General features: G+C 42.7%; 1 protein-coding gene across 1 annotated transcript; it reads right to left on the bottom strand.

Annotated features, from left to right (window-relative positions):
- Positions 1–328: 328 nt before the first annotated feature.
- Positions 329–27,071, bottom strand: timm50 (translocase of inner mitochondrial membrane 50 homolog (S. cerevisiae)). Its single transcript, XM_054793504.1, has 10 exons — positions 26,116–27,071; positions 25,999–26,030; positions 18,141–18,162; positions 10,048–10,106; positions 9,852–9,971; positions 7,222–7,326; positions 6,529–6,627; positions 1,414–1,570; positions 1,209–1,315; positions 329–1,130 (listed from the first exon to the last, which is right to left on the bottom strand). Exons 5-10 carry the CDS (start codon positions 9,969–9,971, stop codon positions 1,032–1,034), a joined length of 687 nt encoding a protein of 228 aa, XP_054649479.1. The 5' UTR covers positions 10,048–10,106; positions 18,141–18,162; positions 25,999–26,030; positions 26,116–27,071; the 3' UTR covers positions 329–1,031.
- Positions 27,072–27,977: the final 906 nt, after the last annotated feature.

The following is a 27,977-nucleotide window of genomic DNA, read 5'->3' as shown; positions in this document are numbered from 1 at the left end:
TTGAGGACTCAGCAGGACTTCTGCTCTCACTTCTAGAAGATTCCTGTTTCAGCTTTGCTTCTCGCCAGGAGGCCATGGCGCCGTAAAGGAGAATGAGATGATGGTTCTAGAGGCCATGACTCACGGGAGGAACCTTAGAAAATAGCATCTTTTTGCTGGGCTTTCTTTTCACAGCACCCTGACAGGAAGTGAAGAATATTCATCACATTCATGACATCACACCTTCTATGTGGGAGGAGCCACAGGAGTCCTCCTGAGATGCAAGTGGACCTGCTGAGGAAGAGGAAGCGCAGCACAAAAGACAGCAATCAAACAAGGTTGTCTCTGATTGGTTCCCTTTATTGGAGACGCCGCCATACAACAACATCACACTGCCTTCAACAAACACAAGAAGCAGAACCTCAGCAGGTTCAGCTGGAGTCCAAACTGCAGCAGGACAAAGAGAGCGTGAAGAGTTCTGTGAGTTCTGTGGAGAGGAAGCCCTTCATGTGTTTGATGAAGAGCAGACACCACGAAGCACAAAGACTTATTAGCAAGAAATAGTTGGCAAAAAAGAAAGATGGTGGATGCCACCATCTTTGGTGTTTCACCGTCATCACATTCAAATGAAATGCCAACGAAGGTGTGGTGTTGTTTGTGTTTATTGATACAAAGATAAGTCCACCGTCAGTCCGTCAGTGAGTTTGCAGACAACAGACAGACAGACATTTTGGCGCAGGGAAAGGGAGGCGGGGGTTAGCGAGCTGAGCTCTGGTCAGATCTTGACGCCGGCGGCGCTGGTCTCAGATAAGAACTCCCAAGAGTTTTCACCCGACTTGCATCCCTCCTTGTTTGTCCAATCAGGTGACCAAAACCTCTCGTCCAAAAAGCAGGAAGTGTTTCTTTCATGTCATTGGAGGCTGCTCGTGTCCTTTGCGCGCCGAGGCCCATCCCACCAAAACATGATTTGCGACCAAGGCTCCTCTCCCGGCTGTCCTATGGCCCCTCCCCTCAGTGGCAGCGACTAGTATGAGTCAGAGAGGGGGCGGGGCTCACTGTTGTTTGGAGCGCCAGAAGCGCGAGGCGATGGAGCCCAGAGACATGCCTTGCTTCTTCTGCTGGGACTGCTCTGACAGACGCTGCTCCTCCTCCTGACACACACACACACACACACACACACGGTCAACGCAAACCTACACATATGTGTTAGCGTGCATTAGACTCCGCACCTGTGCCAGCTGAGCCTGTCTGCGCTTGAAGGCGTCAATGGGGTCATCCTCCATGGCGTAGTTCTCCAACACTGAGCGGACGTCGTCCACACCACTCAGAGCGATGGCTGATGGGGCGGATGACATGATTGGTATTAAGGATGGGTGGGCGGTGGGACAAAAAAACAGCAGAAGAAGAAGTCCAGGAGGCGTGGCGTGTTCTTACTCTTCAGGAAGTTGGCGAGGTCGTAGAGCGTTCGGTCGTCAGAGTTGCCATCCCATTTCTTCAAGGCCATCCCGTTAAAAGGCTGCAGGCTGAACGCTTCTCGCTTACAGTCCACCACGATCACCTTGCTGCTGTCACGATTCAGGCACGACACGTCCTGATGCACGCAAACACACGCACACAAACACACATGCACACGCAGGGTGAGTACAGCCTGATCACATCCTCATCTTCCTTAATATTTACAATAAAACACACACTTTCTCTAATGCATTCTGCTGGTGTGTGTGTGTGTGTGACAGATGGAGAGGGACGCTGCTGTCCAACACCAGGCTCATCTGGTGCTCCCATCCACACCCCCCTCTAAATGGTGCTGTGTGTGTTTGTTAACCCCAGTGGACACATTAGTCCTCTTCACAGCCAATGAATACCTACAAAAGTGCCCGTGAGCGTGCTGTTCAACACTCATTTCTAAACACAAAAAGTCAACAATAATTTGCTCACAGTAGACATGAGAGCTTCAAAAATATCTGTGTTCCTGACGAGCAAGCGCACAGGAAGCACCACTCTGATTGATCGTGTGCCACGTGGTCGCTCACGTAAAGTGACAAGAGCGGCGGGCGTGCTGACAGCGCGGTCAATGAGCGCCTTTGTTGAGACACGTCATTCATCATACGCGGCCGCCCGCGTGATTGACAGCAACCATCTGTGTGCCGGCTCGCAGTCGCGCACGTCAGGTGTCATCTTGACGTGAGGTTCCATGAAACGGCAGTCAAGCTGAGCTGATGAGGCTAACAGCGAAGCTCTTCAAACTAATTCACAGTCACGTTTATATGCTCTAAAATAAAATCGAATAATAAAAGCTATCAAAATTCCAAATATTTCAACTTTGCTCTTAATCTTCTTCAATTTTCTTCTTGTAATATTTGGACTTGATTACCATAATATGTAACATAACTTTTCTCCCCCAACCTAATTTTCCAAAAATTACAACTTTTATTTTGTTGTTTGTTTGCATAATATTACGACTTTATTAATATTAACTGTATGCTACTAAAATGACATTATTTTTACTCATATTACTAGATTAGTCACGTAAAATTAGGACTCTCTTGTTAGATTATAACTTTTTTTCTCCTAATATTTTGACTTTATTCCTGTAAAATTACTGATTTTTCCATTTTTCTTGGTACATTATATTTTTAGAATGTGCCGCGGGCCAATAAAAAAAAGAAACAGCCGCAGGCCGCAAATGGCCCCCAGGCCTCTCTTTGGACACCCTTCATCTAACCTATCAAACGTGTCCCTGCATGGCCGACCCACGTCCTCACTTGTTTACATTGACAGAGAGTTGGACGTGTGATGATCGTCTCATCGTCTCAAATTTACCAACAAAAATCACCGATATAGATCGCACTCAACGCTTCCCCAACGTCCTTGACGAAAGCAAGTTGGTAAACGTTGTGCAATGTGTTGGAACATGAACGACATTGTCTCTCAAAGGGGTCCTGGGTCTTCCCCGAGGCCTCCTACTGGTCAGACTTGCCCTGAACCCCTCCACAGGGAGGCATCCTGACCAGATGCCCGAGCCACTTCATCTGGCTCGTCTCAATACGGAGGAGCAGCAGTTCTACTCTGAGTTTGCATACCCTACTTTGGGAAACTTAGGTTCTAGCAGAAGTCAGTTTTCATACGTATCAAACAGATGTATTTTAACAGCCAAGCTTCCTTTTCATAGGTAAAATGAATTAACATAAGACGGAAAATCTGTATTTGGTTAGTCAGTGATAAGTACACAGCAATCACGGCGGTAAAAACCATAAAATGTGTTCTCTGCCAGTACAATAAAACTGCACATTTAGGAGTGGCCTTTTATTGTGACCAGCCTAAGGCACACCGGTGCTATAATCATGCCGTCTAAGCATCTTGATATGCCGCACCTGTGAGGAGGATGGACAATATTATTTAGCCAATATTTGAGAGAGATAAGACCTTTTGTGTACTTCATAGAAAATCAGTTCAGCTCATGAAAGATGGAAGCAAAAGCCAACGTCTTTCATTTATATTTTTGTTGAGTATATTTCATGAATCCAACTGTGTGTGAGTGTGAGCAGCTGCCAAGCACGCAGAAAAGTCTTGCTTTAATAAAGGCAACATGCATGTGATGCAAAGGCACACAACAACAGGAAACTGGTTCTGTTGCGTCTGACTGTTAATCGGTCCTTCACACGGTCACAGCCAAAACACAATCAAGGCCTATAAAGTCTGCGAGCGCAGAAATACTTCAAGTGCAGCGGAGGGGATTTCCAACACAAAGCTGACCTGCCCCATTGTTTACGGCTGACCTTGTACATGCAGGTCCTAGGTTCCGTCAAAATGAGAGTGAAGATGATGATTTGCGGTCTGAGATAACGCAACGGGTACAGCAGCTTTGCCAACATCCGTATGTGAGAATAAAGCAATGTGGCGACAGCAAATAAAATCATTGTTCTGCTCCCGAGTTTACGTTAGGGCTGCACGATTCTGCAAAAAATAAAAAAAAAAACAACAAAAAAACCCAAAATGTAAATCACAATTTTCTTGCTTAAAACTGAGTATTAGGGCCATGTTAAGAAAAAAAAATCAGAGATTTTGACAATAAATTTACGAGAATAAAGTCAAGTTTTTTCTCCGAAATGCACAACTTAAGTCTCGTAAATTTACGACTTTATTCTCAAAATCTCAGAGATGATTATTTTTCCCTCAATGTGGCCCTAATACTTTGTCGTAACATTGTGATTCTCTGGGATTAGGGCTCATTGTGCCTGTTGTGAGATCATTCAAACCGGCAATAAAATCCTATGGTGCTTGTGCGTCTCACAGTAACATTACAGTAACATTACTGACACCTAGTGACCAGTGTAGAATACTACTTTGAATGAGTCTTCTGAATGCTTAATATTTGTATTTTTGTTCATTTAGCCAGTTTTATGCTTGAAAATGCTTCACTTGGGCAAAACCCCCCATAAAATAAGCATACTAGTTGGCTGTATTCAACCACAAAACAGCATGATCTATTAATTAATATATTTTTGAAAAAATGTGATAGAGTGAAGCTGCGAAATTCAAAGCGCAAAGTGGCAAGGGGTTACTGTAATACAATATAATAAATGTTGTTTAAGGTAATGTGACGCGTCAGTGCTATAGAATCCGGGGGAGGGAACGCTGATGAGAGCGATATCTGCAACATGGACACTTTGGTCCAGACTGACCACACAAACTTTGATGTCACAGTAAGTAAAACATGACGATGGCAAATGTAACAGCTGGAGTGCAGCTGTGCATGTCACAAGGTTGCATTATGCACGGCCTAAAGTAGTGCACATACTGTAGAGGACTTGGCCACAAAGCCTGAGCGTCATTTAACAGACACGTTTATGTGCAGTAAAAAGAGAGAGCAGCACAGTAAACACCTTGTTAAGTATGAGCTCACTTTGCATCAAAGTCTCCCCGGATTTGACTTTGCAAGCATACTCTGACGATGTGTTGGCGTGCGCCGTTACATCTTTTCATACATTTAGAGGCTAAGATGAGACGGTAAGAGTTGACGAGTTGTTTTGAAGGCGTGATGCTGCCAGTACTTTAGTGATGTGCTGAGATGTGCACTTTGAGCGGAAGGCGGTCCACATGAGGAAGGCACAAAAGCACGTTGCAGTTAATCCGACTGTTGTGCTCCTCTCTGCCGCGACCGTCAAACAATAAGACGTCTGATCCAGACGCTGGGATGCGGGCCAGCCAACAATAGCAGGATGCTGCGAGAAAGGCTGTGGCCATTATGTGCCGCTCGTTAGGCTGGAGAGTCTTGTTTAAAAAAAAAACAAAAAAAAACGCTTGCACATCACGTCAGCTAGTTTTTAATTTACCGCTACTTGACTCCTCCACTCAGGAGACGTCCTAAATCAAACAATGTATGTAATAAAGTACACACCAGGGGTGTATACTGAATAAAGTATCTATGTGCTGAACAATGGAAGGATGCCAGGGCCACTTTCATATTTTGTATAGATATGCTAAGAAATTCTATACATTTGGGATATAGGTGAAAAAGTGTATTATTAGTGTGAACTTTGCTTCCCATTTTAGCTGTTTTTCCCCAAATATTTAAACTATCTTCTTAAAAAAAAATCATTGTAGACTTTCTTTTCCTAATATTATGACTTTATTCCCATGAAATTTAGACTTTAGATTAAATATTGTAACCAACCTAATTTTCCCAAAATTAGAAACTCTAATCAACTCTATGCTGCTAAAATTAAATGATTTTTCCTGATAATATTACGCTCATTCTCATAAAATTGTGACGTTTTTCTTGCTAGAATAAAACTGTTTTCTCTTAATGTTTTGAATTTATTCTTGTAAAATTACCAGTTTTGCATTTTTTGTTAAAAAGTTTCCAACTATTTCCACCATTTTCTTGTCAATTTTCTTCTTGTAATTTTTGACCCAATTCCCATAACATTTTGACTTTATTGTCATTACATTGCAACTTTTTCTGGCAACGTAATTTTCCAAAAATTACAACTTTGTTTTTTGTTTTCTTCGTTGCTTTTTAGAATTCACAATACTTTCGTAAGGAAGATCACATGAAAACAATATGAACTTTCTCTCGGCATATTCACAGCAGGAACTCTCTCTGTGTGTCGGCATATGGAGCACTCAGCATCATCTTGGCGTGTTATGGAGATGAGATGCTAGAAGTAGGTTACCCGGCTCCTTGTCCCCTCAATACAACACACACACACACACGACAGTTAGGAGTAGGTGGGTGTGGGGGGCGTCGGGGCAGCTTTAGATGGGGCAGGGTGGGGGTTAGCGGGAACGAAGATGAGCGACGACCCAAACGAGGGTGAAAGGGAGGTGAGATAAGAGGAAGAGGAGGAACCAGGCAAAAGGCTAATGAGGCCTGAGGGGGCTAGGGTGCGGGGTGTGTGGGGGGGATTAAGGATGTCTTTTGTGGCGAGGAGGAATCAATGATGGCGAGCAGACACGGGGGGTAATGTAGCAACTCTCCTCCATCTTACAGGTGTTTCTCTTCTTCTGACGTGATGATTCACAAGAACACACAAACTCGCACACCTTCACATGATGACCCTCCATGTAGCGTGTGGCGTCTCTGAAGAGGCGATACAGGACGAAACCTTGAGGATCGATGCTGTCAATCAGAGGATACGCCGTCTGGATGAACACACGTTGAAAATAAACCATAAAGTTGAATTGTCAATACCAAGACCACCCAAGAATGCTTGGTGGTTTGAACTGAAACCAAGTAGCAGAAACAGTACGCAAAGAAATGTAAATGAGAGGAGACTGCAGGAGTGTGCCGCAAAGCTTGGTGCTGTTGTGTGTTTGTGTGCGTTGGGGGACAAAGGGACACACTTGACACACACAAACAAGCCAAACAGAGATGGAGCTGATGACTCTTTTAGCATGTCAAAGCGTCACACTAGTCCACGGAGCGTCTGTAGACTTTTTGCATGTGAACAGCAGACATTAGCAAAGCAATTAACATACTGTATACACACACACACACACACACACACACACCTCACATACAAAAATGATAGCAACATTATCAACATGAGTGCTATTCTTCCTGTAGGCCTCTCCTTTAGAATTTAAAGAGCTACTATTGGTTAAACAATATGTGAGCTTCTGACAATATGACAGCTTGTGAAGTGCTCAAATAAACGTTACTATCAGCTCACATCTGCATGACAGCAACACATTGTTTGGGGATAAACAACACAAGTGTGTGTGTGTGTGTCTCACCATGCCAGTCTCGGCAGTAAAGATGATGATCTCGTACAGTGGGGCAAGCTGCTGGAACAAGTAGTCGATGCCTGGCCGTTTCTTGAAGCGCCACCCAGTGGCCAGCTGGAAGCAGACACAGAAAGCAGTGAGTCCAGATCCCAATCCCAGTCCATCATGAATCACTATTTTATTATTTAGGGCAGTAGTGTCCAAAGTGCGACCCGGGGGCCATTTGAGGCACGCAGCTGTCTTTTTTTTGGCCCACAGCAGTCTAAATTATAACTGACAAGAAAAAAAATATTATATTAAGAGAAAAAAGTTTGTTAAGAATAATGTCGGAATATTTTATATATAAATAATGTAATTTTAGTTGCATAAAGTTGAAATACTTAAGGAAACATACTTTGCAGGATGCTGTCAAAAGTCATAATAGTATGATAAACAAACAAAGCAAAATAAAGTTGTAATTTTTTGAAAAATTAGGTTGGGGAAAAAGTTATAACATGATGGGAAGAAGATCAAAATATTATGGGAATCAAGTCATAATTACAAGAAGAATATTTACAATAAAGTTGAAATAGTTGAGAGAAAAACAGGGAATGGGAAATGGGAAAAACATCTGTCATTTTACGAGAATAAAGTCAAAATATTAAGGGGAAAATTTGTGATTTAACAAGAAAAAATCTGAATTTCATGAGAATAACGTAAAATAATGTCATTTTAGTAGCATGAAGTTGAAATGTTAAAGGGGAACTGTTATGCTTTCCCTCTTTTCTGACTTCTAAATGTTACAATGTTGTATTGTCGCGTTAAACGATGCCAACACGTCAGACATTTGGAAATGACACCTGAAAGCAGTTTTGGATGGTTCTGCAAGCTATGTTCCACACAGATTTTTTAACACCAAGTTCCACTGACGTCAACACAACCCGGACTTCCTCATATGGGCATGCCCAGGCACACGCTGTAGGCCACCCTCCCCCACTCTGCTTCGCTCTGCTCTGTTCACCGTTTTAACGCGTATGGTTCCCAGGAAGTGTTTGTTCGGGTGTGCCTAAAGAGGCAAGCATCAGGTAGAAGTGGCTGGAGTTGCTGATTCCCGGCCAGCAAGAGAAAAATATGCTCATCTGTCAACGGCACTTCACATACGGGACTGTTTTGTGAACATGGGACAATACGAAGCTCGACTATCCGCCAAACTGTTGATGAAGTCCGACGCCTTTCCAACGTTACTTGGTCGTGTTGAAGAGTCAGAAGAGCCAGCTGTAAGTAACAATTTATCAGTGCCCTAACTGTTTGTTTTGTAAGTAATCGGACAAAAGTGGTTGTCTGTGTAGCATTATAGAGCGTGCATACAGCGAGCAGAGGGAGTGTGACCAATCACAGCAGAGTGGGCTCGGCGAGAGGCGTACCTGGAGGAGGGTGGAGTAAATAACAGAGTCCAGAACTCGATACAAAGGCCTGAAAATAAGTATAAGAAGTCTCCTTTAAAGAAAATTGTGATTTTTTTCAAAGCTGTAATATTATGAGAAACAAACAAAACAAAATAAAGTTGTAATTTTTGGGAACTATAACAATATTATGGGAATTAGGTCAAAATATTATGGGAATAAAGTCATAATTAAGAGAGGAAAATTTACAAGAAGAAATTTGAAATAGCTGGAAAATTATAGAAAACAACAGAAATGGAAAGAACAATTGTAATTTTACAAGAATAAAGTCAAAATATTAAGAGAAAATACATCATAGTCTTAGAGGAAAAAAATTCACAATTTTATGAGAATAAACTCACAATATTATGAAGAAAAAAATGTCATTTTAGTAGCATGGAGTTGAAATTTTAAAGAAAAAAATGTTTTTTTGCTGAGATTAAAAACAAATAAAGTTGTAATATTTGGAAAATTAGGTTGGGGAAAGCTATTGGAATAAGGTCAAAATATTATGGGAATAAAGTTATAATATTAAAAGAACAACATTTACAAAGATCATTTTAGAAGAAAGTTTAAAAAATGTGGGAAATTAAATCAGGGAAAAAAAGAACAAAGACCAAAGTTCATACTAATAATACATTTTTTCACCTATGTCAAGACAAGAGGCAGTTTTAAAAAAATAAATAACTTCTTAGCATATCTACATGTGTTGGTTTACAAAATGTTAAAATGGCCCTTTCATTTTTCAGCATGTGTCCCTTGCTGGACACCCTGTCTTCTGCTTCTGGTCCATCACCAATATAATGGTTTAATTTAGGGTAAACACATGCACACGTGAAGTGTGTGGGCGTTGATGGCTACAGTCAGCTCAAACGAAACGTAACGTAACTCCCAGGTTCCCCTGTTGGCTATGAAGCTTGAAGGACTTTGTTTCATTGTCGTGTGTGTGTTATAAAAACACAAGACAGTTTGTGTCCCAGATGACATCTTAAATTGAATTTTTTTGTTTGTGAGGCGTCAGGTCAAATTATTGCTGCTGCACACCTGTCAGGGAGGTGAACAAAGAGTGGGTGTGTATCATGAGAGGTTGGGGGGGGGGGGTCCCAGCAGACAGGTGGTTTGTTGCCATGCCTCACAAACAAACACTTGATACCCTCCACCTGTAAATAAAAGTAGCAGCCTGGTGGACCAGACAGGATCAGGTGGGTGTAGACGTACCGACCACTCCGGGTGCACCAGCACATTAGTGAGCTCCAGGACCAGCGTGTATGGAGGTTGGTAATAGGGCTCCTTCAGGGGGTCTGGCAGCAATTTGGGGCTGGTGGGCTCTATGATCATCTGACACCACCAAAAAACAAACAGGACTCGGTTTAAGCATGAACCAGACTGACAGCCTATACGTAGTTCCACTCACCTGTCTGTAGTCCTGGAAATACTTGAAGGTTCTTCTCAGCTGCTGGACCACTGGTAGGTCTGAATAACAGGCGACAAGGTCAAGTTTTGGAAATTCATGATTCTGCATTGTTCAATTACATGACGCAAGGCTCGGCTCTTATCCACGTGCACGTCTGGTGATTTATGTCCATTAACAACTGAAGAGGAGCACGTAGACGCACTGTGACCAGACAGATGACACCCATGCAGTCCAGATGAGCGATTATTCGGCGTTAGCGATGCAACCTGCTGATGACTGGGCTGATAAGCTAGCTAAGCAGCTAATGACACCCCCAGCTGGCAACGCGTTAATGACTAATAATAATAAAGACTGTGCTTCCCATGGGGCCATGGGCTCTTCACTACGAACACAATTACAACTGTGGCACGCACGTGCCCGCTCCTCTAAGCAGACACACGCTGATGCTCGGACGCTGTTGTCCCCAGGGATGCCATCCCCCAGAGTCCAGAGCAGCGTGCTCAAGCAGGAAGCAGCGGCCATCTGCCACAGTCCTATCGCTATTAGACATTTCACGGGTTACACTGCATACACACTCATCGGACACACCATGAGCTATTACAAACACACTTTTATACAGTGCAGTTGTACAAGTGCAATAGTTAACATTTTTTAAAACAAACAGCATACTGACAGCGACAGAATTTGTAACACAGCTCTCCTGCTGTGACATGTTGTACCTAATAATTTGACTATCAAGACTGCTCAGGTGGCGTAAGAGATGATGCACATTTGAGTCAAGGGAAGATAAAGTGGGGTGATAACATCTCTCATCACTACGCTTAACCACACACGCATGCACGCACACACACGCAGCGTGGGTGTGTAAGCGTGGCTGTAAGGTAACTTTTCCCTTGGGACCCCAGACCAAACATATCCCATAATAGAGGCACAGAATGTGTGTGTGTGTGTGTGTATTGCACTGCATCCCTATGATATCATCCTAGTGCATATATGTGATGTGTGTTTGGAGCAGATTAATATGGGGGGGTGGGGGGTTCTCTTATCATGGTAATCAGGTGAGAGGATGCACGGAGGAGGAAAGCACAAAGAGGGTAGGGACCAAAATTTGTCATCCTGTCAGTTTTCTGGAAAGAGGAACATAATAACCAAACAAGTGCATACCTAGTTAGTTAGTTAGTTAGTTCTACATGTGACTGCCATAGTTTGTACTTCAATCTTCTCAGGAATAATGAGTCAAATCTAGTCTGGTGCTCTCATACTGGCACAGTAAATATGGGCCGGTATGAGATTGTAATCACGGATTCACTGTGTTTGAATTACAGCTCTAAAAAGGTGTTATTCTGAAATATCTGTATTGAAAAGAAGAGGAAAAAAATCTGTTGACCAGCCCTTTTTTAAATGACGTAATGGAGTATGATGGAAGTGGAACATATGCATTTAAATAAAAAAAAATAAAAAAGACAGATGTTTTTATGTCAACACAAAAACATCACAATCCGCGAGAGGTGTAACCCGAAAGAGTTTGCAGCTGTGGAATGGGCGGATCACATGTTTCCCAGCATGCTTTGTTGTAGTTAAACGATTGTTACTTTTGAGTCCGAATCTGCCACCTTTAGTAACAGTGGTTGTGCAATCAGTGCTATATATAATAATGTGGCCACTTACATTTGGTAACTCTCCAGGAATAGTTGGAAGTGACAGATTTACTTTACTGCGCAGATCATCATAAGCACGTTGCTATTAAATGCTTTTTTTCCACAAACCGGAATTTAGACACCTGTGCGCTACAGGATGCAAAACTCTACAAGGACACACGTTCCACCTTTATACCAAAGCCAACGTCGGTGCCGTCTGTGATGCAACGGTTAAGACCCACGCCCGTGATTTCAACACATCAAAGCCCAGTTCCAAGTGCAAGCAATAACACGGGACATGACAAAGGATTTTCACGTAGTGTCCATGTGGACCTCCACGTTCTCTCATAACGCAGAAAATGTTCCACGCCGTGGTATACCTTGAAACCAGTAACTGGCCCATTCCTATAGCACACATTGGTCCACTTTAAATCATGTTTGATTTCCGACTTGGTGCTGTTAGTTAGAAACGGTGTGACCACAGTAATCCAACCCAGCTGTGAAACCAAACCATCTGATCCAAGACCACCTGGAACTGGTTCCAAACAGACTTGGTTGAGTTGTGGTGAGAAAGCGCCTGCTAGAATCTCACTAGCCCGAACACGAAACCTTCTTCCTGTTTACATTCTTGTGAAGAACACTACACAGAATACATGAAGGCCATAAAGAGATCAAATTAGTATTAGTATTAAATTCAAGATTCAAGAGTTTTATTGTCATGTGCATGGTAAAACAGCAGTTCTACTATGCAATGAAATTCTTATTCTGTTCATTCTCCCAAGAAAAGAAAGAAAACACAAGAAAGAATAAGAACATAAGAAACATTAATACCAATAAATTAAGCAACAACAACAGAAGAGACATTAATACAGAAACATAATAAAAATAAATAAATAAATAAATAAAGTGCTATGAGTGTGTGCTTGTGTTGCGTGTGGCGTGTGCGAGTGCTTCGTTGAGAAGCCTGATGGCCTGTGGGTAAAAGCTGTTTGCCAGCCTTGTGGTCCTGGACTTCAAACTCCTGTAGCGTCTGCCTGACGGTAGGAGTGTGAAGAATGAGTGTTGTGGATGTGTGCTGTCCTTGATGAGGTTGTGTGTTCTTCGTAGGACTCTAGATTTATAAATGTCTTGCAGTGAGGGGAGGGCTGCCCCAACAATGTTCTGTGAGGTCTTGATCACCCGCTGGAGTGCCTTCCTATCAAGTGTTGTACAGTTACAGGCGGTAAGGACACTTTCCATAGTGCATCTGTAGAAGCAACTAAGGATTTTGGTGGACATGCCAAAATTCCTCAGTCTTCTCAGGAAGTACAGTCTCCTTTGGGACTTCTTCAGAATTTGTTGGGTGTTGTGAGACCAGGTGAGGTCCTCGCTGATGTGTGTGCCAAGGAACTTGAAGGTGTTCACCCTCTCCACCTCAGCCTCATCAATAAACAGGGGTCTATGCGGCTCCTTTTCCCTTGTTCTTGGGTCGATGATCATCTCTTTAGTCTTATCTCTATTGAGAAGGCGATTGTTATCACGACACCAAGCTATGAGGTCCGCCACCTCTCTTCTGTATGACGTTTCAACACCACCAGTGATCAGGCCGATGACTGTTTAATGATGCTGATGTTCTGGGAGGACACGCAATCGTAGGTAAAGAGCGTGTAAATGTAGTAAACAGGAGTTATCACTGTCGATTTCAGAGGAGCAGACCCTTTCACATGTTCAAGGATATACAGCAATCTTTGATGATGGTCGTGGCAGTTGAGTGGCTTCAACCGGGCTGGAGGCCAGTGTCGATTGCCGTTTCTTGCAATGTCTTTGATTTCTGGTGAGGGAGGGCGCGGGGCGGCGACATTGTCCTTTCTCAGTGTAGCTACGCGGGACTACGTATTTTACTCCACCGCGCACACGCAACTTGTTCCCGAGAGAGCCTCGCATTTACAAAACAAACCACTTAGATGGAAAGTACTTTTAAAGTAATTTATGAGAGTGCGTAAGCACGAAATGTGATGAATCCAAGCAGCGCCTCTCCTGTTATTTTGCTTTGCTTGGATTATTTGGAAGACTATGCTGGATAGACTGAGGGTGAGGACTGTGTGAAAGGAACCAGAACCTGGAGGGAATCAAATGTATGAACAGATAAGGACCACTACAGGAATCAGCCTGATCACCATCAGCACTTGAACATGTGACCACCCACATCAGACCCAAAGTGTTGACAACAACAACATGCAAGCCAACATTCCTAAAGCTTCCCTATGTCAACATCACTATGACCTGATGTGCCGCCTCCTCCTCCACTAAGAACGGATACATTTTATATATATCCTCGTTTGGAGAGAAAACAGTAGCAGGAAAGACGAGTAAGTAGAGGGAAAGAGAATTTAGTGTAAAGAAGAGATGAAAGAGAAAGCGGGGGAGCAGAGGAGAGGAAGAAAGAGGCCACCTTCCTTGCCATTCATCTGCTCTCTCCCTCATAACGGTCCCTCCTTTCATAGTCAAAGTTGTGTCTTTGTGCGAGGGGCCTCGCTGAGAGGACCTGTCACATCGCGACTGCCTGTGTCCGTCTCCGACTATCCCCGGTGGGCCGAGCCAGACCAAAGGAGTTGATTTACAGTGAGAAGAGGGACAGCACAGGTGATTTGATCATCGCCGGGCAAATTTACCCACAAAGTTAGACAAACAACAAAGAAAGATGGAGAGAGAAAATGATGGAGGGAGGAGAAGGAGAAGGAAAAGAAAACAAGCTGGGCGGGAAAGAGGGCAAGCACATTAATGGAGGAAAGAAATGAAAACACAGGAAAAAGAGAAACGGCTAAGGAATGTAAGGAGAAAGAGGGAGAGGTGTGGCCAGAGGAGAGGTGGAGCTAATGAGGAAGGAGGTGCACAGGAGTAGTAGTAAATGATGGATGGAAGAAATCAGACATCACCGAGAGAGGACTTCAGTGGATGGATGAAGGAGGGAAAAAAGTGGAGATGTATGGCAAAAGGGGGTGGGTGTTGGGGGGTCTAAAACAGGCCCAGCATCTGTTGCACAACACAGCCTCCTCCTCCTTTGTCAATCGTCTGTTTTCTCTGGGTGACAAACGGCAGCGTGGGCCGGCCTCTTTAAAGTGTGTGTGTGTGTGTGTGTGTGTGTGTGTGTGTGTGTGTACCTGCTGTTAATGTTCACCACATGAAGAAGTGAAATCACAAGTCAGGAATGTGATGGCTGTTCCTGTAAACAAGCACTAAACCATGCATGCCTTGATTACAGCACATGCAAACACAAACTACCGCCAATAAATAATTCCATGCAAACAAAATACCTCAGATCTCTTCACAATAAAAGTGTCAGGCACCAGCAAAAATTGTCTTCTTGTGACTCTCGGGGGGCGTCTCAAATGTTTATTTATGATTACCGGAGTTCAATTCAGACTAATTCAGACTCAGGAAGTTTTTGCAGTTTATTTTCTGATCATAGCACAAACCAGTCGTTTACTTAATGGCATTTTGGAGAATTTTTCACATATGAGATATTGAATTTGAGGGCCCACACGGTGGCCTAGTGGTTAGCATCTTGGCCACATAGTCACGAGATCTGAAAGATTTCGGTTTGAGTCTCCGTTGGGCATCTCTATGTGAAGTTTGCATGTTCTCCGGGCACTTTGGCTTCCTCCAATCAAAAACATGGGTGTTAGGACTCGAAGTTGTACCCCATCTCTTGCCCAAAGTCAGCTGGGATAGGCTCCAGCATACCCGCGACCGTAGTGAGGATAAGCGGCATAGAAAATGGATGGATGAATTTGAGGGTCTTATTAGCTATAAGCTATAAACATCAAAATTATGAAGAAATGAAGAAATACATTCTTGAAATATTTCACTCTTGGTAGGGAAGTTTCATTTTTGGAATTGAACTACTAAAAGAAATTAACGTGCCAAATATATTCAAATTTATTTAGATGCACGTGTACATCACCAATACACCAATACAAAACTGAAAACATCCAAAAACCAAGACAATTTTTCCCATAAAAATATATGTAAACCCAATTAATCCCTTCCAGATACCCAAAAATATGAAAAAAAAAACATTTTTATAGAAAATAATTATAGTTTTACATGCAGAAAACATTGTGAAATAATTTGAATGTAAGGGACATACTGTCGATGCGGACTTCCCATACATCTTGGCGTGATGTAATTCAGTGGTGTTTCTCACCTTTTTCATCAAATTACGAGCACTCACATCTTTCTTTGGCCCCATGGCGAATTATTTAGCAGTAGCACTCAAAAGAAAATGCACAGACAGTGACTCAGTAGTTTGTACGGTGCTGTGTTTGGGCACTCAAACTCGCTGAATGATACTGTACATGGCAAACGGACTATTTGTTACGTATAATATTGTACAAAAACCGAGACAATGGACGATAACTGAGGCAAACATTTTCGCAGAAAAAGGTTTGACTGTACTAGTCTATCACACATGAGGAAAGTAAGACTTAGCAAAATAGTTTTTCTCGTGACGTCACTGCTTTGTGTGCATGTTTCCACGTTGGCTTGGTTTGTGATGAGGAGGGGAAGAAAGCGAGGGGCGAGTTGGAGGAGGAAAACAAGGATAGTTAGTTCATCTCTGCTCCCTGAGGGATCATCAACGTTTAACCCGGTCCCTAAGCCCATCAGAGATGATTTGGCCCTAAGTCCCCAAAAGGTTGTTGAGGTCATGATGGGCTCTTATTATTTGAGGTGGGCTGATGGGAAGTGAGCACGAACGCCATTCAATAGCATTTATCAGCTTTCACAGAAATCAATATGTCTTGACATCATCCACACAACAAACACGACCAAGCTGTCTTTGTCGTCGGAATGGTGATGTCATTCTATTTCCAATGAAACCAGAGCAATACTTAAAGCTTGTCTGGATGTTTGTGCTTAATTATTTTTAATGTGTGTGTGTGTGTGTGTGTGTGTGTGTGTGTGTGTGTGCGTTTGTGTGTTGGCACATGTGGGACAGCTGGGAGGTCAATCTGTCGCGCCAAAATGGTCCGGTTGAATTCATTGTGATAGCCTGCTGATACCAATACTCTCACTTGTCAATAGTTATTTGGTTCTGTAGGTGCAGTCCTGCTGATGCAGACCTCCTTCTGTTCATAAATCAGTCCTTCCCTCCTCCATCCAAACTACTGCTGGCCTTCTGGACCATATTCTGCTCCTTGGTGCAAAGGCCGCCGTTTATTCTCAGTTTACAGACATCATAATGAATTACGTGGAGACATTTGTGTTTTATCAGTTTTCTCCCCCGTCTGGCATTCAGAGCCATGGCAGGGATGGAGACAGATGGATGGATAGCTATGGACTTTGAGGAAGATGAGGAGAGACCAAGTCAGGAGGAGGAGGGTGATAAAATGACAGACAGAGAGGGACTTCAGTACACAGATGAGAACAAAGTGGCCCACAGGGACTATTTCATGATGGATGGAGGGGGAGGATTGAGCGGCAGGTTGAAGAGGAGGATGTGTGCAGGGACAGACTGGGCCTCTAGCAGAAAGCTATTGACAAAGTGTTTATTGGTATCTGCGGACGATCAGAACTCGTTTAAAGTGGGGGTCTAATTGGTGCCGAGGATCTTAAGGAGTTGTCACTCTGCAGCTAAGAACCATCACAACCACGAGAACCCCATCTTATGAAACATGATTTGGACAATTTCATGAGGAAAGTAAATGGAAAAGACAACAGACTAGGGGTGGGATTACAAGGCATGTTGTACATGTACCAGATGTTGGCGTAGCCATACTCTTCTGTGTCAGCTAACAATACAATGTCCCACCACTACATGTTGTTGGTTTTGGAACTTTCCCAGAGGAAATAGTTTTTGTTTATATTTTAGAATCTATTGTGTCATGGCATCAAGAAGTGTGCTTCTGTCTGATGGATGGAAGAAAGCTCAACCATCACTAAATAAAAAGGTGTTTGTGTTTAAGGTGGTCAGATGGCAGTTTGGGGGATGGAAGTACGATGGGTCATGGGCATATGGATGGTTGGGACGGACACAGACACACACACACACACACACACACACGCACACGCACACGCACAAACGAACACAAACAGCAGTTGGCAGTGCCACTGATGGTCTGTAGAGTGATCCATCATTCAAACACTGACACCTACACACAGGTCAAAAATGCCAAAAATGTCAATAAAAATGCGCACATTAGGTAACACACACACACACACATGCATTTAAGTGCACTATGTTAATCTGATACCTGCGGCTGTTTTATTCTGCATGCACGTACACTGACATGTCATGTGTGAAGTCTTACAATCATTCACCAGACAAACAGTGGAAAGGTTCAGAGTGAAAAACTGTTCACAAGCCTTGTTAAGTCTTAAAACTAATGGACACAAGGAAATGTGTTGTCATGGAGACATGTTTACCTCGCATTGAACACTTCGAGTTCTGAATGTAAGAAAAAAGGTCACACTCACCTTTGTCAAACTCATCTGGAATCTGTGACAGACAAGAAAATGACGATTATACATATATCCACTGTGTGCGTGTGTTGACAGTCACATGACAACTGTCCAGATTGTGATGCAGACAAACAATGGAGATAATTCAGTTGTGACACATTGCAGTCATGGATGAGAGGTTTAGAATGTGGCTCTTGATCAAAAAGCCAGAGGTGTGATTCTCTCAACAGTCATAGCAATACAGTTGATCGCACACAACACTCATAAAAAGCCCTAAAAATGCCTATTTTTGATACTATATAACCTACAATGTCTCTCAGTTACTAAACCCATTTGAAATTCAGTTGCACACATGAAGAAACAAGTTCTGGCATACAGTATACAGTATTGTGCTTACAAATTGTGCAGCTACACAACATCACGTCTTGTCAAAGCTGCTGGAAAATGTTGAGTGAATTGAATTGTGAGACAGCGGCCTCTGCTGGATTCATTGCTACAGCAGTGGTTTCCCCCTGCAGATAGCGCCATCCATCCCTTTCTTTTAAACTTACCATGAAGAAAACTTATTATTTACAATCTAAAGCAGAGAAAATGTAGGGGAGTGAATGACGAACCGCAGCTCGACAAGGATACAAGGGGCACAACGCTCCCTCTGCATACGCCATGCAATGACACACACCAGAAAACAGCCCCCACGTGCTGAAAAACAACCTCTGTAGTGAGGGGACTTCTGTGCAAGGTCATATTATGTAAATTATGACAATAAACGAGTGTCAGTCTTAATGCCAAACAGTCTGCACCATGACAACATATGGGTGAAGGGTGCCACCTGGTGGCTGAATAGCAAAACAGCAACTGCCTCATAGGTCTTTTATTTTTCAACACAAACCCAGCAAATAGCATTCAAAGACAGGGGTGGGACAAATGATTGAGCTTGCAACATATGGTGATCGCTCACAGTACATCAATACACCACCAACACATATCAATACTGTTACTGCCCACTGATTTAAAAAAAAAGAAAAAAAAACTAAAAAAGGCTTTGTAAACTAACGAATCAATTTTTCCCATAAGAAATCATGTAAATTCAATGAATCCGTTCCAGAAAGCCAAAATTGTTAACAGAAAACACGTTTTAATAGTTTTACATGCAGAAAATACTTCAAATTGCATACAAATTACGAATGAAAATGATAAATGAACATTTCGCGTCAGTTTTACCTTCATTGAATATGTGAATGTGGACAAAGATGGCGATGTGGCAGCCAGATCCACAAGGACAGGGGTCGCCAACCACCGGTTCGGCCCCGTGGACGGGCCAGGGCCCGGGTCGCGGGAAACTTTCAGTTGCAATGATAAAAAAATACTTTAAATGGATGTCAATTTTGGAAATATGGGCCATTATTTTATTCAAAAATTAATATACTGTTAGAAATCCCTCAGTTTTTCCATGTTTATGTTGTTTGTTGCGAGTTTTGTTCAACGGTCCTTGAAAGGACTATCTTTCTCCCACGCTGCACAGATCGACTACTACTTGTATACTGTATTTTTTTCCATTTTTCTGTTATCTCATATTTGGTCCCAATGCTGATACTATGTGGGGATGCATAACGGTAAGATAACGTTGATGACGTTGTTGAGTGCTAATGTAAATATTTGTCCGGTCCACAACTTCAAGTTAATTCATGCTAGCCTGTTCTGACACACATCAAACAGCGATGTTATAATCTTCTCTCTGAAAAACAAACTCGTACTGACGGATGGTGGGTGTGTATTCCTTTTGTGCTTTTAATTTGATGTTGCTCCTGTCTTACACACCACATGATAAATAATCCTGCTTTGCTGTGAGTTATTTCTTGAATTCAATTCGCTAACCGAGGTTCCGCTGTATTGATTATTGCTGCATTGTGATCATCCACAAAATATTCTGTCAATATCGCACCGTGAGCTACTTTGCCCCAAATCCCACGCCTATCTTCCTGACTGTCCCATGAGCTTTTAGGACCCAAACAGCAAAAAGAACAAAACAAAACACACTGCAACCATTAAGGAGGTTGCCACGCATCAATCTCAACTCAATTCTCATGGAGGTTCTGGTAACGTGATGAAATATTAATGTTGATTTAGGTGGGAGGCCAATCAGGAAACTTATCAAAAAGACAACTGACCAATCAAATGATGAGGACTAAAAGCTTTCAGCAGGGGTCAACAAAAGAGACATTTGACTCAACAAGACGGCGGCCATCAGCGCGGGAAAGCCGAGGTGAACACTGCGAGAGTTCGGTACAGCTCGCCTCTCATGCGGTCATCAGACTAACACAGAGAAGTGACAGCTGTAAAAGAACTCCTCGGTCTGAGCCAGGTGTGAACGAGGCCGTTTAGCCCTCATCGGCACCTCGGCTCTGTGAGAACGGGGGGCAGTGGGTTCCCACAGCCAGCCTGGGATCAACTCCCAACACATTATAGTGTATCCCTGTGAGATCCGTACACAAATGTTGCCATGACTAACGAGTCCTAAGTGACTGGATTCCTAACATTTGCATCACAGCACGCTGAAAATGAGCACTTTTCCCTTCATTAGTGTGTTGAACAAAGCACAAACACACGCTTCCTGCTTCTCCCGACTACAAAGTAGAATGTCACTCAGAACACACCACACAAAGTCTCCAAACTGACTAAAAGGCAGGGTTGGGTATCTTTTAGATACCAGTGCCAAATCGATACTTTTGAAATGGTGGCCATACCAGTACTTAAAAAAAGGAAAATATACAAATTTTGTCCACTTTTTAAGGAATTTTCCACAGCTTGTAAAAGAAAAAGGAAAGTGGAAGTGAAAACGCTCGGTAGAAAAATCAATGCTTGCTGCGAGCCGCTCCAACGCCACGACCATCATCAAATAATAAGATGGTTTTCTTGAAGATGGTAAATGATCTGCTTCTATGAAATGAACTGTCATAACTAAGCAGCGTAGTGGTCTCATTATTAAGACTTTTTCCTCCCAATAAGCCTCTCTCTCCAACACTTGCAACGCCCCTTCCAGTGTGCAAGAGAACCGCAGGGATAAAAGTAAGGTAACGTTTGGTTTAATTCTTGTATTTAGTGGTTTATCAGGGTATTTTCTCTCTCTCATTTGTGCTGTGTACAGTGTGAGTGACGTAGGTGCTAATTTAACTATAATTTAGGTTCTGACTTGCACTAAAACTCAACATTTAGATGTATTTGCATATATATGTCAAAATGTTACCTAAATGAGTTTGTTTTATTGTAACCCTACTAACTAGCAGGACAACCAGACCGCGATGAAAAATTTACCTCCTCAGTGGAGGCAATTTTATTTATTTTTTTGATATCTTGTGTCATGTGACATGATCACAGGGGACACCTTGTGCTTAATGTCACGGAACAAGTGGCCATTTAAAGTCCAAATGAGCGACTGTATCCGGGCTGGACTACCTTCTGCAGGTGAGAAGTGTCCAGTGTTGAAGCTCAAAGCCCCTCTGAGGGGGCTCTTCAGGAAGTCATGGTGATAACAAGTGTGCATGTAGAAGACAACTGGGCTAAGTGAAGCACGAGGAAGGTGGAATAAGTGTGCCTGCACTTTGAAGTGAGCCGGCTGACCAGGAAGCATTCAGCAGTTCCAAAATATGTGAGGAGCGTGTGACCAGACAACATCCAGGTCCACACCACTGATCTGTACTAATAAATCTGGATAGACCATTGGTCAATGACATATTACCACTCATAAGAAACACTTCTCGAATAATGACTTATGTGAGAACTTGTGAGTTGTTAAGTCTGTTGTTAGTTTGTTACCCACTCACACTAAATGCAAGGTTAGTCTTACCTTGCACAACAGGTGTGCTTGAGCTTAGTCATAAGGACTCGGGTATGATAATTTTTTAAAATTCCGTCCATACCATACAATACCTGAGTCATAACGGCTTTACATAGGGGGCAGTGGAAGATATCTAAACAAACAACCGCGACTAGAATACTAAATAATTTGCGGTTGCTTGCAAATATTAAAAAATATGTTGTTTTTTTTTGTTTACCCGAATTTAAAATGAACCCCCATATGGAGACAATGTTTATATATTATTACATATTATATTACATATTATTCCTGTGGTTTTTGTTAAAATATATTTCTATATCAGAGGTTATTTCTATTTCATAACACAAACAAAAAAAATCAGCAAACTCTTAAATGATTTTAAATCTTGGCCAAAGTCATTCTCTTTAATGATTCATATTTTGTACAGACGAGAGCATAGTGAATTGTATGAAAGAAAAAAAAAGTCAAGGATCATGATCATGGATTTTAGTGGAAAAAAGGGATGGGATATGCAGTTCAAATTAAAATCTCTTTCTAGAGGAGTAAAACTACGCATTGCTATAGGGGAGTGCTGAGCCAGGGTGCAGAGTAGAATTTTGTCCCAAAGGCAATGAGAATTGGAAGGGGAAAAAGTACATTTAATATAGCCAAAAGATGGAGAAAAACGTATCAAATCGTTTTTAAGGGACGAAGGTTGCGTTACTTGAAGGAATGGGAGAATCTCCCCGTTTTTTAATTTAAAATATAGATGTTCTGTTAGCCTCTTCATCTGCTTTGTACACTATGTACGCTGCGCCAATGTAGTCTGCTACGAACGAGATGTGAGTGGTAAGATGGCCTCTCTGTGGCTTCAGCTGCTTGCAGGGGCGCGTGCGATCCAGATTTATTAGTACAGATCAGTGGTCCACACTGACCACTGCCGTCCTTCTGTGTACAGCACATGTGCACCGCTGCCCTCTGCAGGTCACACAGCATCACTGCAGCTAAAAATGACCTATGACCTCTGTCCCACACGACACTCAGCGCCATTCCTCTGCATTTAAAAATGATTACAACTACATTTAAGCACTTTTAAATAGTCACATTTAAGTCTTTGAAAATAACAATCAGAACAGACTCACTGTTGTACCCCACCTTCAGACTTTAGCGTGATGGTGGGTCGTCTGCTGTGTCCATCACTGTTTCAAAGTCATCACATTCAGTACATAAATAGAATTAGAATTGAACCCTTAGACCCGTGGTGTCCAAACCTTTTCCTTTTTTTTTTTTGTCCAAACTTTTTCCACCTAGAGCCACATACTGAAAAATGAAAGGATGCAGGGGTCACTTTGATATTTTGTAAAGCAACACACATAAATATGGTAAGAGGTTATATACTGTATATACACACACATGCAGTGTATGTATGTATGTATGTATGTATGTATGTATGTATGTGTGTGTGTGTGTGTGTCAAGATAAAACTGCATCTCAGCTTTGTGATATGGGTGAAAAAGTCAATTTCTTCTGATGTTTCTTCTTCTTAAATAATCTTTGTAAAATAATCGTCTTGTAATATTTTGACTTTATTCCCATAATATTACTGTACAAGTTTTAAATTTTCCAAAAATTCCAACTTTATTTTGTCTCTTTTCCATAATATTACAACTTTTAAAAAAAATCGTCATAATATGACAATAATATTGTAATGAAATTTATTTTTAATTTTTTTTGTTTTCTTGGTAAATCATATTTTTTAAATGTGTCGCGGACCAATAAAAAAAAAAAAAAAAAAAAAAAAAAAAAACAGCAATAGGCCGTCACTGGCTCATAGGATGCACTTTGGACACCCCTAAAGTAGTTATTTTCTTACTGAGGGGCTACAATGTGTATGATTTAATGTCTTTGAAGTGGTTGTCTAGCAGGTGTGGTGGGGGGTGCAAGTGAGATAAGTGTGCCGTCACACTGATGCGTGACATGTGCCGTCTGACGGGAGCTGGACGTGGACGCTTGTCTCAGGATGTGCACGTGAGATAAGTGTGCTCTTTGATGGATGCTGGGAGGAAGTGAACGCTGCTAAAGAGATGCTTGTCTCTCCCCCCCCAACATCACCTCTCATTTGGAATCAGATGTCACCATAGCAGCCAAATGAAAAATATGTTAATAAATGTAATGCCTGTCACTGACCTTGTTACTTGGACAAAGCACATATTTTCATAGATGAATAAAATAATTGAGTTTTACAAAGAGTTGTCATCACTCGCGGCACTTACAGACAATTAACAGAGAATTATTAAAGTCGTGTCGGCTGGAACTGAATCTTACTAAGTGGTTACTTTGTTACTGACAAGACAAAACCTGCACAAGACCACGCACGCAAACACAAGGTCTTTGACTGGACGAGAGACTGGCTGTCTAGCAAATGTTGTTGAGGTGGTGGGGAGGGCGGCACAGGTGAGATAAGTGTGCCGTCACACTGATGCGTAACATGTGCCGTCTGACGAAAGCTGGGCGCGGACGCTTGTCTCAGGATGTGCACGTGCGGTAAATGTAGGGGATGCACTGATCCACATTTTCCTGACACCTGAATTTGGATATCTGCAGATGCCAATACTAGTCCGATACCAGAGCTGTGTTTGCTGAAATATCACAATTATTGGGGCGTCTACAGACGCTATAATAACGGCGAGGAGGTCGGCCATCCACAATTGCTTTATTGAACCAAACAGGTTACCGCCGGGTGCAAATGTAGCTAGAAGAATATCAAACATGCAGCCACACACACGCAAGCGCTCAGCCAGACGCGTTCACTGCTTCACAGACAGTTGGACAACACAGCACATAACTTCTGAGTCGCTATATTATCATTATTGTTGATTTTATATGATGCTTTAATAAACTCCTCTCTACAGTCCCAGTGATATTGTAGTAACTCGGACGTTTCATGATGCCTGACTGTTTTGTGTGACCATGAAAGCAACAAGCGGAGTGCTTTTGTGTGTGTGTGTGTGTGTGCGCGCGTGTGTGTGTGTGAGGAGGACGGCTGCAGACGGCTATGTTGGCTGATAACATTAAAGCACAGACGTGGCTCATGAATCAGAGATCCCTACAGGTGGTATCAGACATACTTATACTTTAATTATGCCGGTATTGGGCGACGGCTAACATACTTCTTTGACCACTGTATTCAAATGAAAACGTGTAAATAAAATGAATGACTTTTTGACTGTACATGCCCTACATCGTCATATACTGTATGAATAGATTTGATGAATCCCATGAAGGAGCTTAAGGAAGAAGGTGACAGACATGACAATTGCATAAAAGGTGTCCCTACCATTTACAATGAATGGACATTAGTCCAGACCTGATGGCTGCAGGGAGGTGGAAAAGGCCATCAAGTGTTATGGAAATGGATGACAATCAAGTTTCTTAAGAAGGGTCAATAAAAAGGAGCAGACTTCTTTCCCACACTGGAAGCTTCAAAGTGGTAGGAAGAAGGCAGGAAGCTCCAAGTGGAAGTCCAATGGTTTTGTGAGACTGAATGGTTCAACAAAAGTCTTCTCGCGGTGTGAGAAGTGTGCCCTTTGAAGTGCGGACCGCAAGTAGCTGTCATTAAATGCTGGAAGTGGGATAATTGGGTTCTTTGATGGCTCTGACGTTCCCAAAGTCACAGCTCAGACCGACAAAACGGCTTGTTGAGCAAGTGGACTGCATAAAAAGACGCCCTGTTGGCAAGTCTGTGTGAAAGAGGCTCACGTCACACGTATGTGCCGCCTCATCAGCAGCGCCATCGTGGCCACGCAGTGTCGACAAAAGGAGCCTTCAAAAAAAAAGGTGAGATAAGTGTGCTCTCACTCCGACAGACGTAGCGGCCACCTGTGAAGTGTGTCCCTCACGCCCCCCACGTGACAGGAAGAGGATCTCCCACCTGTGACGGGGGACGTGAAACCAGCTCACACAGCAAGCAGGACGTTAAAGACGACGACGTTCACGGCGGCGTGCTGAAGTGTGCCAACTAGGTGTGTGCGTGTGTGTGCGTGTGCGAGTAAAACCTACCTGGTTTCCTTGCTCATCAACTGAATTGGTGCCTGAATAAAAAAGAAAGAAAAATGTGAATACATTGCAGGTTTTAAACTCTGGATGGATCAGAACATGAATTCAAACATGACTAACATTTTTTAGTAGACAGCGGCTTTCATCCAGTTTGACGATGATAATGATGATGATGATGAATACAGCCTACATCCGGGAGGACAGGCCTGGTCTCCTCCCGTTTCATGTCTCATCACTTCTTTCTAGTTTCTAGTTCTGATGAGTGCAGAGACTTCCTTTAAGCTCAATACAATAAGTGTCAAGTGTCACCTGACTGACACCTTCACTGAGCTCCTGTGTGGCCACAATAAACCACAGGAGCAAAGGCCTGCTTTGACATTCTGAATGCAATTACAATTATTTCAAGTGCAGGACTGTAATATTCCAACATCAACACTCCATCAGGTCCTTGTGTCTCTTTGGAGCATTTGAAGTGAACTCACAGAAATGTCCAACAGATATGGAGACTTACAGTAGATGTTGTCTATGCATCCACATCGCTGCCTCCAGAATGCATACTGATGGAGTGCATTGATGCAAGTGCAACCACAACATGTGTGATGAGCATACAAAATCTCTGAGATTATCTTCTGGTATTTCCAGGCTGTCACAAAAGAATAATCCACACAGCAGACGTGCCATATATTCCAAAGGACCCCAAGCATATTCAAGTTCAATAATTCAAATGTTCAAGGCTAATATTCCGAGGTAATGACGAGAGGAGGACAAAGGGAGACGCTGTCTGAAGGAAGCATGTGAGACGTCAGTGACATTTCCTGCAGCCTGATAATTCTTCATTCGCTCACAATAATTCCTTCCCTGGAAAATGTATCATTAAATCCAAATGAGGTTTGCCCCTGTTCGAGGGTGACTGACAAACAGAAGGAATCAACAAGCCAGAAGATGAAAGCGTCACTCCAATGGCTCTCTTAAAGACGAATCTTGAATATTTGCGTTGTCCCAGATGAAATATATATTTTTCTTTACAAAATGTTAGAAATACACGTCTTTTCTGTCTGACTAACCCATGTACTGAGACTCATTTTATCGCGCAAATGCAGAATGCTGCTCAGTCTGAGTGACAGCTGCAGGCTCCACCCACCTGGGGAGGCCGTCCCTCAGGCAGGAAGCAGCGGAGTGATAAACCAATCACACCCCTCCGTCACAACATCTCTCATGTCTCACCATTGAATGGGGATGATGATGAAAGCCGGCTGCAGCTAGACAATGAACTTCATCATTGTTTCAGACTGCTCTCTCACTAAACAGCATGTGTCTCTTGGTGTTAGTCACAAAATGGCACCGGTTTCCATTCACACGTCAGTCAAGCAAGATTGGGTGCACTGTCGCACTCCAGCCTCGCCCTGCTGTCGCACTCCGCAAATCACTGCAGTAAGACAAACAAGATGAACAAGTCCACTCACCAAATATGTAGACGATGCTAACGGCCCCGCCAAGACCCATGAGTCCGGCCAACCTGAACACAATCTTCTTGGCGTAGGCCATGTTCTGCTTCTGCTGCTTGTCCCCCCCTGTCTGCTCTCCTTCGTCCTCAGCTTTATCTGCCTCTGGAGGAAATTGGTCCTGGATGAAAGAATGAATTGAACACAGGTCAGCTCACAAATATGTTGCAAAAAGAAGCTTTCATTGATACTAGGACATACTGTATGCTGTCTTCCACAACAACCAATATGGTGGCTGTGACAATATAAGATATAAGAAAGACAGAAGAGTAACTCAGTTGTTAATTATTTTCTGTCGTGCCCCGCCTTGGGAACAGGTGTTTTTTCCCTCTTGGGGGGTATTGCCGTAGTAAGGAACGAGCGACTGCCATTGGGACGTGCAATGTGTCAGTCCTATCTCTTGTTGAGCGATGGAAAAATGTTTGCCTGAAAGTATGTTATGCACCATTTGTTCAAGTGGAATGTCCATTTTAATGTCTG

The sequence above is a fragment of the Dunckerocampus dactyliophorus genome, chromosome 12, assembly GCF_027744805.1.
Source record: "Dunckerocampus dactyliophorus isolate RoL2022-P2 chromosome 12, RoL_Ddac_1.1, whole genome shotgun sequence".
NCBI classification, from domain to species: domain Eukaryota; kingdom Metazoa; phylum Chordata; class Actinopteri; order Syngnathiformes; family Syngnathidae; genus Dunckerocampus; species Dunckerocampus dactyliophorus.
The sequence above is the reverse complement of the archived record's forward strand: the minus strand, read 5'-3'. Positions and strand labels throughout refer to the sequence as shown.